Raw genomic sequence first — 19,543 nt, 5'->3', positions numbered from 1 at the left:
TGTCTGTGCGTGTGGTTCAACAGCTACACAGTAATGGACAGAAATATCCATCAGATAAACCAAAACAGAACATTAGATTGGTGGAGTGTGGAGATGCTCTGCCTGACAAATGCAGCTCAGGGCAAATAAACATGTCTCTCCTCCACAATATACAGGCCTGCATCATTTAGTTTTTAGATATAAAAGTGATCAAGTGTGATCAAACTTTTCATCTGAAAAATGACATCACTTCAGATACAATCACTGATTTTTATTATACATGTAACCCACTCCCAGGTAAGTACACCTCGCTCTAAGTTTGAGAGGAGCTGAGTATGAGTACAAATGATCATAACATACAAATTTTCAGTTAACTGTAACCTAAGTTAATACATCAACAGGTAACCGTTTCACAACAGAAATTACAACCTGGGCCCTTTACAAATCAAAATAATAAAAGAGAACTCCATTGTTCTTAAATTCATGAATTGTTCCTTTAAAAAGGTATTGGTTGTGTTGCAACCTTATCTTCCAGTCTTTTCCTCTCTGAGTTAAATAGAGTCAAGGTCAGAACAGATTGAACAGGCAAGTCAGAAAAATATTTTTAAGGTACCAAACATTTGCACGTAATTTATGCGTCTGTATAAAAATTCATATAAAAAAGGCCTCAAGGTAATAAACTGAATAAACAATGCAGAGAGTTCTTTACTGCTCTGCACAGAAAATACTGGCTTGAATATGGGTCATCTTTTCACTCATCTTGTGCAGTGATTTGACTTCTGCTCAGTGTGAGCTCTACCACCAACACACAGGTACAACTCACAGCTGTCTCACATTTTCTGAGCATGAAACCTTTAACCAGAATGAATTCTCATGTGTTTCTTTAACTGTATCCTTGAAATGAATCTTGTCCCACAGATGTTACAAAGATATGGCTTCTCACCAGTGTGGATTCTTAGATGATATGCCAAGGTTGAGTTCTGACTGAATCTTTTCCCACAGGTGCCACAACAATATGGCTTCTCACCTGTGTGAATTCTTACATGACGTTCCAAGTCAGATTTCCGATTGAATCTTTTCCCACAGGTGCCACAGGAATATGGCATCTCACCTGTGTGAATTCTCATGTGTGTTTTTAAGTTTATCTTCTGAATGAATCTTTTCCCACAGGTGCCACAGGTAAATGGCTTCTCACCTGTGTGAATTTTTAAATGATTTTGTAAATATGATTTCTGATGGAATCTTTTACCACAGGTGCTACAGGAATATGGCTTCTCACCATTGTGAATCCTTGCATGATGATTCAATACTGACTTCTTCCTGAATCTTTTATGACATGTGCTACAGGAATATGACTTTTCACCAGTGTGAATTCTTGCATGAAGCTCCAAGTCTGATTTCTGACCAATTTTTTTCCCACTGGTGATACAACAATGTCGTTTCTCCAGCGTGTGAACTTTCAGGTGTCTGGTCAGGTGGGATTTATATATGAAAGCTTTTCCACAGGTGTCACATTGTAGAGACTTCTTCCTTGTGTCAGTTTGACTCTGATTCTCTGACACAGGAGTGTTGTCTACTCTCTGACTGTGACGTCTCTTTCTGCAATGTATCCTCTTCTTAACCTCTGCTTCAGAAGGGCTCTGAGAAAGAAGCTGCTCACTGTTTGGTTCTGGTTCACTGTGGTCACTTTCCTCATAAGTAATAGTTACCATAAAGGCATCAGCTTTCTGCTTCAGTCCAAGCTCCTCACCCTCCTGACCACTACAGAGTTCCTCCTGTTCTTCTTTAATTTGCGGAGGCTCTGGTTCCTCCTGCTCCTGTTTAATCTGTAGAGGTTGTGGGTCTTCCTGTTCCTCTTTAATCTGTGGAAGCTCTGGGTCCTCCTGCTCCTCTTTAATCTGTAGAGGCTGTGGATCTTCCTGTTCCTCTTTAATCTGTGGAAGCTCTGGGTCCTCCTGCTCCTCTTTAATCTGTGGAGGCTCTGGGTACTCCTGGTCTGTACTGAAGATCCTCTCCTGGTTACAGACCTGTTGGTTTGTGAGACCCTCCTCTTCCTCACAATCATGTTGTTGTGGCATATCTTAAGAAACAAAGAAACACAAAAACAAGGTTACTAATGTCATAAAACAAAAATGCACAAACACAAAACTAGGGATGTGCACTATTACTTGATTACACGTCACTATTGTTTCTAGTCGGTAACAGACGTATTAGTCAACTAGCCTTATTATTAAGGTTTTAATTAACTCAGTGCTGGGACATGGTTGTCCTAAATGTTATGCAGCCATCTGCCACCAGATGGAGCTACAGCCTTTACATCGTTATAGAAAAATGTCATAACGTAAGTGCACCTCCAAAGAAACACTCTTCCTTACCTGCATTTCCGGTTTGTACAAAGAAAAACTAGCAGGACAAATGCATTTCTGCCTTAAAAACACTGAGACTAGGACTCAGGAGGGAAAAAAGTGCCAGCATTTTTTGTTTCTGTTGGCCTACACCACATGTAAAACACTGGGACACGACCAAAAGGTAATTAACACATGCAATGCACCTGCACAGGTAAAAATGCAGCAACATCGGCCACTTATGTTGTAGCAGCTGAAATCTGGATCAGGGGCAAGCTGAAGGAGGAGGCTGGGCGAGAGGGAGGTCTGGGCTCCACTGATGCCACTCCAGAAAGGAGGAAGAAAATGGATTGATGTGTGTGTGTTGTATTGTTTTGATGCGTGTCATGAATTGTAGAGCAACGAGCATCGTTGATAATGCAATTTATTCGTTTTTCGGATCTCATATTCAGTGATGCATGAACATCATTTTCATCCTTTGTGCTGCGAACACATTTTACTGTCCAAACCAAACTACTGCAGCATCTGTGTGCAGCACAGAGGTAAACGCAGACAGAAAATATGAGCAAGACGACAAGCACTTTGCGTGCTTTAATCTGTGATATGAACTGATACAAAGCAGCAAGTTCACCCTTAAGACCCAACCTAATTCACAGCCGTGAAAATCGCTTCACTTTTCTCATGCAATACACATGTAATATGGTAGAAGAGTTTATGTTGTTCTGCCAGCTAGTTCCAGACCAGCTAGTTTGCGGGGCCCGAGTTGAACCCCTTTTTTCGGCCGAGCACTGAGTGTGTTCATGGTGAAAAAAAAAAAAAAAAAAAAAAAAAAAAAAAAAATTCGCTGAACGGTTCAAATTACGGCTGCAACTAAAGATTATTTTGGTAGTCGAATAATCGTCATTTTTGTTATCGATTAGCCAACGATTATTTCAATCTTAACATCACCTTGTTCTCTTCTCACAATTAAAATAATGACCCATTTTGAACATTAATATGACCATCACAATAAATATCAAATTAAAAATGCATATTAAAGCAAATGCAATTTTAATTTTTAAATGAAAATATAATGTGCAAATAAATAAAAATGGCCTGTGTCCAAAAGTTCAAATAAAGCTTCAAATTAAATCAAAAATATTTTTCTGTCCAAAACAGCTGAAAAGTTTACAGATGATTCAGTTCATACAGAGGTTTATTATTCAGAATGAACGCTGATATTAATGAGGAAAAAAATAGGAGCCAACGTAGCTGCTCCTATTGTCCTTCACTCGTTAGCTAACATCACTGAAATGGTGGTGCTTAGCAAACATTATCCATGAGAGCTTGTTTCCGACAGGTAAACTAACAGAAACATTACTGTACAAACATTAACAGGGATCTACGACGCACTAACGTACCCATCCAGAGCTGACGTCACAGCTCCAGGGTGCCGGCATTTTAAACGCTCAGCACTGCAGCGATGCTGCCGTGGAAGGAAAGCTCTGCTCTGCATTCAGCTTTATTTTAGTTTTCTGTCACATGCCTTTGACAGTCTGTCTCCATTTTCTTTAATTTTCTACACCCTCCTCTCTGTTCAACTAGCATTACGCTGTTCTGTTACTTTCTTCTTCGTTGGTATTGTTGTTGCTGGCAGACAATGGAGGCAATACTGCCCCCATATCTTCCTGTAGTGTATTGCAATTACAAAATGACACGATAAGTGGAGCAAAATAGATGGATGGGTTTAAAAATACGACGCTTTGACGATGAAATTCCACGTCGACAAATTTTTGTAGTCGACATCATCGATTACGTCGATGAATCGTTGCAGCCCTGGTTCAAATACTGGCACCAGCACCCCATCGGTGGAAAAGCAGCTTCAGTTACAGACAGCACATCTGCAGTCCTTGATTATTATCTCTAGGGATTTCAGCCATGCCTCACCTTCTTCCATGCTCCCTAACGTCACCCAATATAATAATAAATAATAATACATTTTATTTATGGGCGCGCCGTTCAGGGCACTCAAGGTTGCCTTACAGGTAAAAAACATTCTAAGAGGAAACAACAAAAGAGAAAGCACAATTACACAATAAACAAAACAAAACAAAAAACAAATTAGTTGAGACCAAGGTAAAATCCTAGAACCCACACAGTTACAGGCCAAAAGCTTGTTTGAACAGATGGGTTTTTAGACTTGATTTAAAAAGAGATGAGCTATTTATGACCTTTAAAGGTTGTGGTAGAGCATTCCAGAGATGGGGTGCTGTATGACAAAAGGCTCTGGACCCCATAGTTGCTAAGCGGACAGAAGGTATAGTGAGGAGCAGTGACGAAGAAGAACGAAGTGGGCGTGAGGGAGTATAGGAATGGATTAGAGCAGCAATGTAGGGGGGAGCAAGGTTATGGAGAGATTTGAAGGTGAGAAGAAGAATCTTGTATTTGATACGTAGTCTATTGGATGCCAGTGTAGGTCCTGAAGGATGGGAGTGATGTGTTGAGTAGAGGAGGTTCGGGTAATGATACGTGCAGCAGAGTTTTGACCCATCTGGAGTTTACGGAGAAGTTTGAGTGGTAGACCAGCAAGAAGTGAATTGCAGTAATCCAAACGAGAAGTGACAAGAGCGTGGCCAAGAGTTGCAGTACTGGCAGGTGTAAGAGAAGGACGGAGACGATTAATGTTGTGTACGTGAAAATAAGCAGACCGAGTGAGGTTTTTGACATGAGCCTCAAAAGAAAGAGTGCTATCAAGGATGACACCCAGACTCTTGGGAGGAAATGGGGACAGTGAAATTATCAATGGTGAGTGTGAAGTGATTGGATTTTGTAAGGGTAGATATGGCACCAATCAGCAGGATTTCCTTTTTATCATTATTCAATTTGAGAAGATTGTCAGAAAACCATGATTTTATTTCAGAAAGACAGTCAGAAAGGGAGGGCGGGAGGAGAAGAGCATTTGGTTTAGAAGAGACATAGAGCTGGGTATCATCGGCATAACAATGAAAATGGATGCCGTATTTCCTAAAAATATGTCCTAATGGTAATAAGTAGATAACAAAGAGAAGAGGACCGAGGACAGAGCCCTGAGGAATACCAGAGGAGACTTGGTGATGGATGACTTGGCAGTTTTGAGCTGAATTGTATTGGGTGCGTCCGGAAAGGTATGACTGAAATCAAAGAAAAGGAATACCTGTAAAACCTAGTGAAGCTAATCTGTGAAGGAGGATTGAATGGGAAATGGTGTCGAAAGCCGCACTAAGGTCGAGAAGAATGAGTATGGTTAAGAGACCAGAGTCAGCTGCCATTAGTAGGTCATTTGTGATTATAACTAACGCAGACTCGGTGCTGTGTAGAGGACGAAAACCAGACTGAAATTCCTCAAAAAGATTATTATTTGAGAGGTAACTGTAAACCTGGTTGGCTACAATTTGTTCAAGAATTTTAGCAAGGAATGGAAGATTAGAGATGGGCCGAAAATTATTCAAATTACTGGGATCAGCCCCCTGCTTCTTTAACAATGGAGAAATAACAGCTGTTTTAAATGGTGAAGGAACTTGACCAGAACTAAGAGAGAGGTGCATGATATTTGTTATAAGTGGGGAGAGAGGTGATAAGCAGATTTTGACCAGGTAGGTCGGCAGAGGATCTAATTGGCAGGTGGAAGCTTTGGATTTCTGAATAATGGCAGATATGTCACTAGTGGATGGAAGCAAAAAACCACAAAAAGTAATGGCTGGTGAATTACAAGAGACTATTTGGGATGAAGCAGGTACAGAATGGCTCTGAGAGGCTAATTGCTGGTGGATCTGTTCAATTTTAGAGTTGAAGTCCATAAAATTGTTGCAATGTTCAACAGTGTACATATCAGATGATAGCAGATGAGGAGGTTTGAGAATAGAATTCAAAGTAGAGAACAGTATTTTAGGATTTGCTTCAGCAGATGTAAAGAGATTAGCATAATACTCAGCCTTGGTTGTAGACAGAGCATTCTTATAGGCCTGAATATGGTTGGCATACATATCTTTATGAACCATAAGTCCAGTCTTCCTAAAGAGGCGCTCTAGACGGTGACCCTTAGCTCTTAGGAGCCGGAGATCTGGAGTACACCAAGGTGCAGAATGAGAAAAAGAAACAGTTTGGGTTTTAACAGGAGCAATATCATCCAAGATGTTCTGAAGTCCACTGTTATAATGAGTAACCAGGTCATCCAGAGTAGATAGATTATCTTTACTAGCAAGACTATGAAGTCTATCAAGCAATATCAGATGATCAATATTTTTAAATTTCTAAAGGAAATAGAGCGAGGTAAATTAATATTTGTGTACCCGTTTATGGTTAGATATGGTGAGATCTGATAGAGTGCAGCTGAAGGGAATTATTCCAGAACAGCAAACCAAGTCCAATATGTGACCTTTAACATGTGTAGGAGAATCAACACATTGTTGCAACCCAAAACGGTCCAAACAGGATATAAGGTCCCTGGTGAGAGGATCAGCAGCCAAGAAGACAAACAGAACAAACATGGGGAGATATGTGAACTGTGGCCATGCTGCCCCCCTTCTGGAGGCGCTGCCATCAAAACGACAGAAACAATAGTGAAAACATATAGGGATGAGTGAGGAAAAAAATCATCTCATACTTTGTATACATACGCACATACACAGTATAAGGTTACAAAAACCTCTGCGACAGAACAGAAACATATAGCATGGGAGCACTAGGGTGGGGAGGGATGGACAGGGGAGCCAGCGGAGGCGAGGTGAGGGGGGTCGGGCTACTGTGGGGCTGACTCAAACTCCCTCCTCAGCGAACAGTTCTGATAAGATGTAGAGTTCATCAGCAGCTAGGTCAGGGAGATCAGTCCAACACAGGTCAGAAGAAGACAGGACAGTGGGGGCGTAAAGCATCTATTTACAAAATATCCCGGAGACAATTTGATAAGCGGCAGTCCAAGGCCACCAGGAGGCCAAATTCCTGTTTCTACGACTTGTTTTGGTACACGCTGTACTGATTAATTTGTTGACAGCCTTCAGTCTTACTGGCACCTCTCTGTGGTGAAAAAATCCAATTCATCTGAATTTGCTTGGTTCATTCCTTCGCCGTGCAGAAACAGATACATGCATCTCCAAGATCTTACCCCTCCGAATCAGCTCCAGATATACAGAGTCTGAGTTTGAGTCTGTACCTTCTTCCTGTATTCCTGTCATAAGCAGCCTTACCAAGGCCAGACAGCTGCCACTTCTTTAATTGCAACGACAAGCCAGGTATCTTCCGGTCCAATTCGGAGAAATCCCAGCGTCAATAAGTCAAATGTGTGTGTATTCCATTGACAATATGGCCAGGCACGTCATCTTCCACACCACACAGGAATCCATAACGTAGCGAGCCGGGAATGTCAACTGGATAAGAGGGAATAGGGTTCTCCTTCCCCCAATCTCCTCATGGTGAAAATTTGATCAAAACAATGGCGTTGAGAGACCAGCTGACCAGATCCATAATTATAAATTCCAGTTCGGAAGTTGTGTGAAGAGAGGCTCAAAAGCAGCAAAGCAGGGCAAAAAGGAAGGGCTGGGGAGAGAAGCTCCTTTTATCTGTAGGGCGATACATTCAAAGGAGGCGAAATGAGGTACAGGGATAGATGTAACTTTCCATTTCTCCTGGTAGAATATCGCAAGACCGCCAGCACGACTGGTTTCACGTGACCGAGACATGTAAACAAACCTAGGAGGCGTAGCTTGATTTAACTGGGAAAAGTCATTATTTTGCTGCCATGTCTTGGGCAGACACAAAGTCGAACTTACTGTCGTGGATGTATTCAGACAGCAAAAGTCCCTTATTGGTGAGAGAGCGAATATTCAGGAGTCGGAGGGTGATGGTGCTTGTCATCGGGGCAGCATTAGCCGATCTGGCTAGTGGAGTCAGGGGACTGCGGTCCGTAATCTGTCCGGGTTTCTTTGAAGGTCGCGGGAAGACCAACCACATGGTATGGATCGGCTTGGTGTCATCGACGCAGTATTTGCGACGAGAGCCTCGGTGAGTATACCTTCTGCAGGGATGCCAGATAATTTCCGGGTGGAGATACAGTGCACATGGAAGCGGCATCGCAAGCCGGAGCCGGAGTTGTAGGAGTTCGTCAGCCGAGTATTGGATTTCCAGAGCCACTGGTTTCCAAAACAGGGAAAGAATAATCCAGAAAAGTAGGATCCAAAAACACGTCTTGTTGGGCCACATTATTGAGAGTTCAGAGATCAGAACACAAGACCAAAAAACATAAAAACATAAAAAGATTGCAGCCAGGATAGCGGCAGCCAAAACGCGCCAGGGTTCACACCGGAAGCTACTCTTGACTGCCACACAAGGGACAATAAAACTGTAGACATGCTGTTTGCCAAAACAAAAGGATGCATACAGTTCATCACGCCTCCCCCCGCTTGGCCACTCAGACCACAACCTGGTCATGTTCCACCAAACCTACACCCCCCCATTGTGAGGAGAAAACCCCCACGAAGACTGTGGTCTGAGGACTGCAGTGAGGCCCTGAGAGACTGTTTTGAATGTACAGACTGGCAGGAACGCTGCAGGACTCACATTGACGACATCAATGCCCTCGACCACTGCATCACAGCCTACATGAACTTCTGTGTGGAGAACACAGTGTCAATCAAGAAGGCACGATGCTTCTCTAACAATAAACTGTGGGTGACCCAGAGCTGAAGGCCCTGCTGAATGAGAAGAACAGGGCCTTCAAATTTAGAGACAAAGAGGAACTGAGAAGAGTGCAAAAGGATGTTAAATACAAGATCCGGAGAAGCAAAGAAAGCTTCGGGTGTGAAGGAAGGAGTGTAAATAAGCTGCACACTAGACATACCATAAATATAACAATTCAAATAGAAATATAGCATCAAGTTGCATATTGCAGCATTAATCTTCACAACAAGGTGAAAGTGTTGAAATAACTCTGTACAGGAGACAAATAAGACTGCATAGTAGAGAGACAACAAAATCACATGCTGATGATTTACTGGAAAAGAACGTGTGTTTTGGTCTGATGTTTTGTGTCTACAGGACCCAGATGAGGCAACAGGCGACAGTGAAGGGCACAGAAGAAGGAACTGATAAGCATGCTACATGCTTGCATATTTCAATAACTGTGTAACTGTGTCTAAGTCTGTGTATAAAAGTTGAACTAAGATAGAGAGCCGTGTCAGACTTGTGTGAAGCTGCACTGACTGCATCGGACAGCTCCGACAATTCTGAACCAGATTAATCTGTAAACTGTTTGAAAATGGCTTTATTAAATTTAATAATTGGACTCCTTATTCCTGTTTGTGTCATTCCTGTTGATAAACGAACACGCAGAAACCTAAAAGGCTCAAGCAGCAACACACACACTTAGTTAAGTTCCTTCAATTGGTGACGCCCGACGTGATCGAACAGGAATGTTTTTGATTTTCAGATGTTTTTGAGTTTCTTGGGAATAAGGAGTGAATTTGGCCACCGATAATCGCCGCTTCGAGGTTCCTCGTGACAGTACTGACTTCCAGACTCTATCAGTGACCAGGAGATCTCCACCTAAAGGTTGGCAGAGACCTTTTCTGAATATCTGCATATTGAATTGTATCAAATTGTAATGGTCACTGGTGGTATGACAGGAGGAAGGTGTAATTTGAGCCATTCCACACAGGTGTAAGAGTTTAAGAGAAAAATAAGAGTTTAAAAGAAAGAAATAAGTTGAAAAGAATAAAAGAGTTTAAAAAAAAAATAGGCAAAACGAATAGCAGGTGACGAGTCCGGGTGGGATACTGGCCAACCCTCTGAAAATACCTATTCATGGGGTTTTCAGGTTTAGAGGGCCTTTGGTTTTTCTGAAATCTAAAGCAGAACATTTGACTTTACTCATATCCTTTGGAAAGTTGAGCGGCATAACAGTGACGCGTCTGTCTACGGCTCCCGGTAGAAAAGTTGATAGAGTAAACACTTGTGGTCTTCGCGGTTCTTTTCATGAACCTTGATCTCAGAAATCCATAAAAGTAACTAAAACCCTTTAAAAGCCCAAGAGATAAAGAATAAAGAGAATAAAGAAAAAGTAAAAGAATACAGAGAAATAAAGAAATAAAGAGATAAAGAGAAAAAGAGTTTTGTAATAAAAATAAAAAATCCTGAAAAAAAGAAAAATATAAATGGTACCTTGCTAACATTGTTTTTGTTGTTGCAGTTTGGACTGACTGACTGACAAAATGACTGATGACACTGGGTGTAGAAAAGGGGCTCCGATTAAAAAGGGTGAAACTTCAAAATAACTGGTGATGTAAAATTATTTAAGTGTAAACTTCCAACCACAGATATTAAGCTGAAAGCTGAGTTTAAAGGAGAAATCTCTCCATCCTAATCAGGTAAAAGTTGATCTTTGGGTCAGAAACTAATTAAGCAATCCCAAAATTAGGTCACTTGGGAAAGAAAAATCTACAACAAAGGAATATTGAAAAAAACTGATGGATGCTTGAATGTGTGTCTTTGTGTGTGTAAGGAGGCCTCCACGTGTTTGTCTGTGTGACTGAGTACTGCTGTGTATTTGTATTGTCATGTGTGTTTCAGAGAGAAATAGGAAATAAGGACAAAATATTTTGAGGTGAATTTTTTTTGCAAAGTATGGTTTCATTTGTTATTTGAATAGGAATAGAGTAAAGAGGAATAGGACAGTTTTCCACTGGTCAATATTAGCTGTTTTGTCATAGCTGTGTCTGTAAGAAAGAAAAAGGAAAAAAGGAAAAGAGAATGGTGCCAAGGTTTTAGCATTGCTGTGTGTGTGTGTGCATTTTTATCTCAAGGATGTGTGCGCGTGAATCTAAGTGAGAGTTAGAGACAGAAGTCGTGCGTGTGGATGAGAGTTATAGCTCTAAGTTTTTTCTCTTCTTTTCTTTCCTTTAATTTGGATAGATCTGGTTGAAGATAAGGGAATGCTGGTCAAAAATTGTTGGAAGGAAGGTTTCGCTTCCGGTACCTATGAGAGATAAAGCCAACCACAGATGGATAAAAAAAAAAAAAAAAGGAAAATCATAAAAAAGGGAGTCAGGAGTTTATTGCTTTAAAAATAAATAATGAATAAACAAAGCCATTAAAATAGATGCCTTGAAAATCTCAGGTTGAAGTATTTTTTGCAAATTGTTAGGAGGTAATTTTTCCAGAAGATTGTTGTTAAATTTCAAGAAAAAGTCTGAGAAGCTCAGTTTTAGTAAAAACTCAAAAGAAACGTTAGAAAAAAAATTGTGCATGCAAAAACTCTGTGAAACAGCCGAATCTGAGACCCAAACCAAAGTACCAAACTTTGAGCTGCCGCTCTGCTACAAAGCAAAAGATAGAGAACTAAAAAACCTATTTGTTTGCCCATGTAGGATAGAATACAAGTTCCCGATTTATTCTTTTGTGTATTTACATTTATTTATTTAGTAGATTTGTTTAAAGCTAAGATTATAAGAGAAAAGCAGAGAACATTTGAATTTTGAATGTCTGACCAATTTGATATTGAATCCAGCATTAAAGGAAAAATCCCAGAAGCTAATAATATAAACATCAGTATGCCCTTTAGATAAATAACCTAAATCAAGGTAAATTATTGAGACAAAAAACAGAGTTTATGTCTCAAAAGGAGGGATATGAACTAGGAGAAAAGTAAAGATTTAACTAATGAAAATCTTTCAGTTTTATTCTAACAGGAGCCTGAACAACAACACCGGGGCTGCAGGAGACTGGATCAGCTACCAATAAAGAAACTGGTGCAGATCGAGGTGTAAACTCGTATAAAAAAGGCTCCTGTTCTAAGTTGCGCCTCAGATCAGGGATAAACGAGGGGTCTGTGGAGCTACAATAATGAGGAATTCAGACCAAAGCACTGCAGTTCTACTTTATATAGACCCCCCCCCCCCCCCCCCCCCAGTGTTGGACCCAAAGTTACACCCCTGAGAAGGGGGGCTGAAGGGTGTGCTCCAACTATCGGGGGATCACATCATGGTTTCTACATGATGTTTCCTAAAAACTGCGTGCTGAAAGACTGGTTTCTGTTTAAAAATGTCAAGTTTAGATTGGAATATTTTGTATTCTCATGCAATAGCATTTTGGTACTATATTAATATAGCAGGCTCAGTTAGCTTTACACAAAAATAAGTAGCAAAAGTGGCCTTCAGTGAGCTACTTTTATTTTCTTACTTGAAGTACATTTCAGAGACTGTACTTTTCCACTTTTACTTCAATAAAAAAGTTGAGTCAGTATTTTAACACAAGTGTTTGTACTTCTACTTAAGTAAAGGAGGTGTTTATTTTTGCCCCTCTGCTGATGAGATGAGATACCTTTATTTGTTCCACATGGTGGAAAATTGACGATGTGAAGTGTTAAACAATAAAAAAAGTGAAATGGAGTTGATAAAAATTAGATTTGTTTTGATACAGATTTTTTTAGGATGAGTCTTGATTTTAGCGCTGAAAAAAAAAGCAAAGTTATCACAATTGCGTTTATTTCAACAACGGAAAGGTAACCAAGCTAACGCAGTATGGACTGAATGCACGCAGCGATGCGAAAATTATTTTCAACCGCTTCTCTCCGGTGTGGAAGGCGTGACTGAGGTCTTCAACAGCTCAGAGTTAAAAACATTTCCATACCTGTGATGTGTGACTTTGTGTCGGGTTTCCGGCTGATATCCAGCAGTCTGCGCTGACGGTCGATCTCCTCCTCGTAATGGACGATGGTTTTTTGAACCTCTGAGAAGATTTCTTCACAAGCAGCAGTGAGTCTCTCCTTGATGAACTCTCTCAGATACTGAGCTGAACACATCGCGGCTTCAACTAACGTGATAGGATCAGTGCTTTTTTTGCGTCTCTCCTCTAAATTCAGTACGCTACTCCGGCTTTGTCATACAGCAGTCCTGACTGTACGGCGCGGACACACTAAGCTCCTCCCCCTGCTCTGCTGTGGTTTGCTGTTGTGCGGTCATGTGACTTTTTTCCTCCTCTAAAACTTTATTCGTATCTCATAAAGACAATAGCTGTGGACCTGCTGATGGACACGACAAAGCTTAACTGGTAGCTTAACACCCCAAATCACAACAAAATCCTGTTCCAGGCACTGTTTGAAAAATCACAACAAAGGACAATAAGACAGGACACCATTCATAAAAAATCAGTTGTTCCTCATAGTTTTTAACTGTCAGCTTTCCTCAGTAATGACATTTGTTGCTCCATATAATGTAAAAATATCAAAACGTCTCTGCAGCCGCCTGCTTAAAATCAGTTTTTCTGTTTCTGGAGACATTTTATTAGTTATTGTTCATTCTTTAGATTTAAATTTGTGCAATGTTAAAATTTCACATCTATTTAAGTTCAATTGTAAACCAGATGCTTTCGACAGACTCTCGGGCTAAAGGAATTTGACTTTATTTTTAAGAAATAAAGTTATATCATCTGCCAAAAAAAAAAAAAAGACAATAGCTGTGTCCAAATTCAGGGCTGCATCTTAGAAGACCGCAAAGGCTTGTGAAATTGGACGGTCTAACCCATAGACATATATACCAGAGAAGCTGCACTCTTGTGCTGCGTGGAGTTGTTTGAACCATTTTACAGTCGAAATGGGATCACATGGGATTACCTTTCACAGGTAAGACTGAAGATTTTTTATGGTATTTGGCCATTCTAACATTTTGAAAACAGAAGTTGCAGAGATTGCAGTGATACTATGTAGTCCTGCGGTGCATCTCCAAACAATGAAGTCAATCTAATTTAACTACACTGGACCGAACTACTCTGACACAAATAAAGGGTGATTGAGGTCAAATCCAGATAAAGTAGATCAGTGTCTATTGCAGTGTCTCGTTGTAATTTGTTCATTTTTTTTGCCTTAAATATTGATATTAATAATACTTAAACTGATTTTAAAAAAAATCACTGAATATAAAAATGCTTTTTTAAATTCAGAAAACCTGCAGATGTCATATCTACATGACAGGATCTGATTATTGTAGACATTTTTCATCACAGCCTTACAAACATCAGTAGCTGTAAACACTTAAAAACATTAGAAATACATACAACTGGTATGATTATAGAAATACAACTGGTTTGATGTTGCACCTTAACAGACATGGATTTTTATAACATAATTATCAGAGGAAGTTGTGTTATTTTTGGTTCCTATCAGTTTCCCAGTGTATATTAGTGCATATTTGAATGTGTGAATGAGACACATTAAATGAGCTTTGTAGAAAGTCACGTTATGAAGTTCAGTCCATTCACTTGTATTAGTTTACAGCGCAGATCTTCCATATCCAATATGGCAGATGCACTGACATGTAACAGCAACGAGCCGCCCCTCTCTCTGCGGGTCTACGTATGTATGTCTCTGGTCTAGCCTTCATATCTGCGTCACCTGCGCAATTTTTTTTTACATTTTAAAAGTTCAAACTTCAAAGGCATTATGTTTACGGTTATATATGATCACGAAAATCAACAATCATCCCTTTACAGAAACTGGTAGCAGCTTTAAATATGACTAAGACAATAATGTCTATTTGACTTTAATCAACTCTGCAGTGTCTCTATCACAGGAATAAAGATAAAGTCCAGCATAGAGCGGCTGAGTGAATGTGGTCTGGACTCTGTGGAGGAGAGTCATGGTTTCAGAGATGCTGTAGAAAGACAGAATACCTGCTCTGTGATCCAGGTACACTCCTACTCTGGAGGACCGAGGACCTGAGAGGACAGTGTGGACCGTGTTGTGCCAAAATTAGCAACTGTTTGTGTAACAATACAATGCCCAAGATTGTCATTATAATCCAAACCCACATTCATTGAGGCTCCCTGCTTTGCTGATATTCTTGTATGTGACTGCTACTAAACAACTCCTCTCCCTCTCCACTCCACCTCCCAGTAACAACATCCAGTCAGACTCTCTCTACTCAGGACATGAGATAATCAGTGAATCTGTCTGGATGATCAGAATAGAACTGTTGTTGTTTCATTCTTGTTACCTTTCGTTCCCCTCAGATAATAACAGCTTTCTGTTTGCTGTGTTTGGATCCAGTGGTGATTTCAAGTGAATATTTTAAGAATCCAGCTCTGGTCTTTGGCTCTGATGGTGACAGTAAAACATCCTCTTCAGTGACTGTCAGTGAGATGTTTGTCCATTCCTCTCTCAGGATGTCCTGTAGTTTGTCTCTGGTCTCTGACACAGCTGCTGTCACATCCTCAAAGTATCTCAGAGGACCAATATTGATGCTGGATGAGTGTGTAGACTCACTGAGTGCTGACAGACTCCTGCCAAATGGCAGTTATACCTTTAAAATCCCAAGGTGCTGCCAAATGGCAGCTGTGAATTGTGTCATGCAAATGAGGCCAGCACAACTAGACACTAGACGACCCCCTTTTCATTTGTAAATGCAGCCATTACCTGCCAGACCTGGAGGTTCAAGCACAGACCTTAGGGGGAGGGGGTATGCTTGAGCAGAGCCTAGAAGTCTGAAATGCCTGAGACATCTCTCCTGAGTAGGGACTAGAAGGGGCTTTCAAAATGCACTGTATTGTTTTCACTCATCACATTTACTGTATCATATAAACTTTTGACCATTTCATACATTTTTACATGCCCCTTTATTCAGCATCGGTCAACAAGACAAAGTAGGCTTCCCATTGCCATGTACTGTAAGGAAAATTCCTAACTGTAAATATCTGTAAAACTATTATAAATCATTTGTGTTCCGTAGTCCATACACAAATGCCCTTGTGTAAAGCTGGCCATTAACTTTAGAGTCTAAGTTTTTATTTGATAGTGTTTGGCTTATTTTCAAATAATATTAATTTATTTTTTTATTTTGAACGTGTTGAACTGCCATACTTAGAACTTAGATTGTTGTTATGTTATGTTTTTTAGGAATACTTTATCTCAGTATTGATGGACAGTGTAATACGACTATAAAGGACTGAAGACGACCAAAATATTTATCCAGCACATTTTTATTGGTATATTTGTTACAGATTGTCTGACAACATCTGGCACTGCCACAACATCTCCTTTCTACTGCATTTCCACATGTCAACTTGTTGCAAATAAACACAACGCTTAGTGGCATGGTTATTCTTGCAGCAACACTTCACTGGCACAATGCCTTTTCCCTGTGTCAGGTGAGAGTGGTTGTTGCTGAAGGTTTTCCTTATGCACCTCCTTGGCTGCCATATGAGACTGTGCAAGCTCTCTTGCAAGCTTCACCAAGAAGTCCGTCCGTCTCTCTTTGACCCCAGTGCATGCTTGGTAAAGCACATGTGCATTCAGTGCTGCAATGTCAATCAAGTTGTAAAACACAGCGACTGGCCAACGCCGTGTTCCTGAACGCACAGTGTACTTTCGCACCATCTGGTCCATGACATCCACACCACATTTCAGGCTGTTGTAGTCGGTGACTGTGTTTGGTTTTTCTTTCCGGGTATCCCCAGTCTCCACCACACTGTGCATGCTACTGAGGATGCAGTCTTTCTCTGTTTGGGCGCGTAAATGGTCAGTGTGGCACCAGAGGTTGAAAACACCTGTGTGCTGAATTCCTCATGGTCCAAAGTCTTTTTGGCAGAGTCTGGAAGCTCGTGCCGAACCTTGTTTACTGTGCCAAGGAGTGTGGTCTTCCGGCTGAGCAGTCGTTGTGCTAGTGACAATGATGTAAAAAAATTGTCTGTGGTAACGGTTCTTCCTTTGTCCATAAATGGTTCCATAAGCTTCATCACCACATTTTCTGATAGTTTTTCCCCGTGGGACGACTGGGGTCTTGCCAAGATATGGGATGATGTGCATACATACTTGGATTTCAGGTCACATGCCACCCAGAACTTTATGCCACACTTGTCAGGATTTGTAGCACTGTACTGCAGGAAACAGCAACGGGTCTTAGTTGGAAAAAGTTGCTCATCTATGGTGATGTGCCTTCCTGGGTTGTAAGAGGTAATGCAGTTGGTAACAAAAGACCCCCAAATGTCAGAGACTGCAGCAAACCGATCATTTGCAACTCGTTCATTGCGTGTGTCCTTGTCATCGAAGCGTAGGTGCCGCATGATGTCCTGGAAGCGGTTTCGGGCCATAATCTTGCTGATTGCGGGCACTCCCAGTGTTGCTGACCATACATCATGCACCGCTGGAAGGCGGACAATCCCTCGCAGGATGAGGATTGCAATGAACGCCTTTAGTTCAGGGAGGGCCATGAACCAGTTTCCCTGCTGTGTCTGGCGTGCATGCTGGACAGTCCACTCCTGAATGGTCCGAAGCATTTCCAGAGTGATGAAACAGAGGAAACTCTGTAAGCGACTCGACACCTTTCTTCTGGCCAAAGCAGTTGGCTCTCAGGAAGAACAACTTGAACTCAAACCTGCTGCTGACCTTCTACCGCTCATCCATTGAGAGCCTGCTGACGTACTGTATCACAGTATGGTACGGCAGCTGCACTGAGGCAGACAGGGTCAGGCTTCAGAGGGTAGTCAAGACAGCACAAAGAATCGTTGGCTGCCCTCTCCCCTCCCTGATGGACATCTACACCTCCCGCTGCATCAGCAGAGCCAGGAACATCATCAAGGACAGCTCACACCCTGGCTTTGACCTGTTTGACCTGCTGCCCTCTGGCAGGCGCTACAGGTGCATCAAAGCCAGAACAAACAGACTCAGGAACAGTTTCTTCACCAGAGCAATCACCACCCTGAACTCACACACTCACCCACTGTAACTGTGCAACACCCACATCTCTCTGCAATATTATATTATTCATACTGAACACTATCTAACATTCCTATATTGTGTCATATCCAGTATTCATTCACTAGTGCAATATTCATTCACCAAGTGCAATATTCATCATCTTCATTATTATATGTATACACGCATTTACTTACTTACAATGTACAGATGCACCAATGTAGGTATGTATGTATATATTTTTATACATTCTATTTTTTGTATATTTTACACATTGTTTATTTTCTGTATATCTCTTGATCATATTGATTATACTAGACTATAATATTTTTATAATATTTTTGTTTTCATTTAGAGAGTTTGATTTTCTGTTACATGGCACTGAACAGGAGTGGCCCTCCAATCTCATTGTACATCCTGTATAATGACAATAAAGGCATTCTATTCTATTCTATTCTCTCCATCTGTGGCATAACAATCAATTGGGCTGTGATGCAGAGGCCTTCCGATCTGTTCCTCATGCCACACTGTGCCGTCTTTTGCCGTCTCTGTCAGCCACTCATGTGTCTCCATGCGACCTCTCTTTTCTGGAGGTGGCGAAGTTTCCTCATCTACAGGGTGACCATGTTTGAGATTTGATTAGTGAAATGTTGAAATAATGTGCAATCGCAAAGATATTCGTCTCTTCCTAAAACACAACAAACGGCAAACGAAAATAGGAAATTTAGGAAATCTTACCAGAAGAATTTTCATTCGGAATTTAGCACAAGGGTTATTTCATCTCCATCGGAGTCACAGGGGTTGACATGGTTGAGGATCATGTCCAAAGCTTGCTGTGCGCCGTAAACCTTTGGCATCTCTGCTTCTCAGTCAACAGAGTAGGTGAAATATGTGTTGTGACCTGGCTTTTTATACACCTGGCGACCCTGAGTCATCATTGGTCATCATTGGTAACCCATCCCCACCCCCACACCCATCCCATACACATTCCAATCTACTGGCCCCGTGTACATAACAAAAGGTGGCCTAATGAGATGTAAAACTGCCATTTGGCAGCGCTTGGTAGAAAAAGGAGTAGAGGGAAAATGCTGGTAGTTCTAGTGTTAAGGTACAAATACTTTGCTCCATCCATCCATTCACTTCCGCTTACTGTACTTTAATAGAATTATCAGGTATCTGTACTCAACACTCTAGTATGTGTGTATGTGTGTGTGTGTGGGGGGGGGGGGGGGGGGGGGGGGGGGGTCAGCTGCCCGGCATGGGATTGATCGTGTGCGTTTTTGTCTTTTTAAGCAGGAGCTGGCAGGAGGAGGGGATTAAACTGAGCAGAGGTGGACGTCTGCCACAGAATTTAATGATACAAAACAAGAACACAATAAAAAGAATATTGCAACATACAGCATGTTGTGTATGTTTTGGGACTTTAGTGCTTGAAAAACCAGCTCATCCCCCCAGGTTTCGGCATGTTCGTTTATCGAACAAGAATGACACAAACAAGGAATGAGGAGTCTAATTATTAAATTTAATA

At 41.1% G+C, this 19,543-nt stretch overlaps 1 protein-coding gene across 2 annotated transcripts; it reads right to left on the bottom strand.

Moving 5' to 3' along the window:
* Positions 1–249: 249 nt before the first annotated feature.
* LOC115796901 (zinc finger protein OZF-like) lies at positions 250–13,384 on the bottom strand. 2 transcript variants are annotated; one of them, XM_030753386.1, is made up of 3 exons: positions 12,960–13,384; positions 1,967–2,059; positions 250–1,930 (listed from the first exon to the last, which is right to left on the bottom strand). In XM_030753386.1, the coding sequence occupies exons 1-3, from the start codon at positions 13,129–13,131 to the stop codon at positions 834–836; spliced, it is 1,362 nt and encodes a 453-aa protein (XP_030609246.1). In that variant the 5' UTR covers positions 13,132–13,384; the 3' UTR covers positions 250–833. The 2 variants fall into 2 exon arrangements, with proteins under 2 accessions (XP_030609246.1, XP_030609245.1); XM_030753385.1 differs by having other exon boundaries at positions 250–2,059.
* Between the last annotated feature and the right edge of the window lie 6,159 nt (positions 13,385–19,543).

This window comes from Archocentrus centrarchus, chromosome 18 (genome assembly GCF_007364275.1).
Source record: "Archocentrus centrarchus isolate MPI-CPG fArcCen1 chromosome 18, fArcCen1, whole genome shotgun sequence".
NCBI lineage: Eukaryota > Metazoa > Chordata > Actinopteri > Cichliformes > Cichlidae > Archocentrus > Archocentrus centrarchus.
Note: the sequence above shows the minus strand (reverse complement) of the source record. Positions and strands in the feature narration are given on the sequence as shown.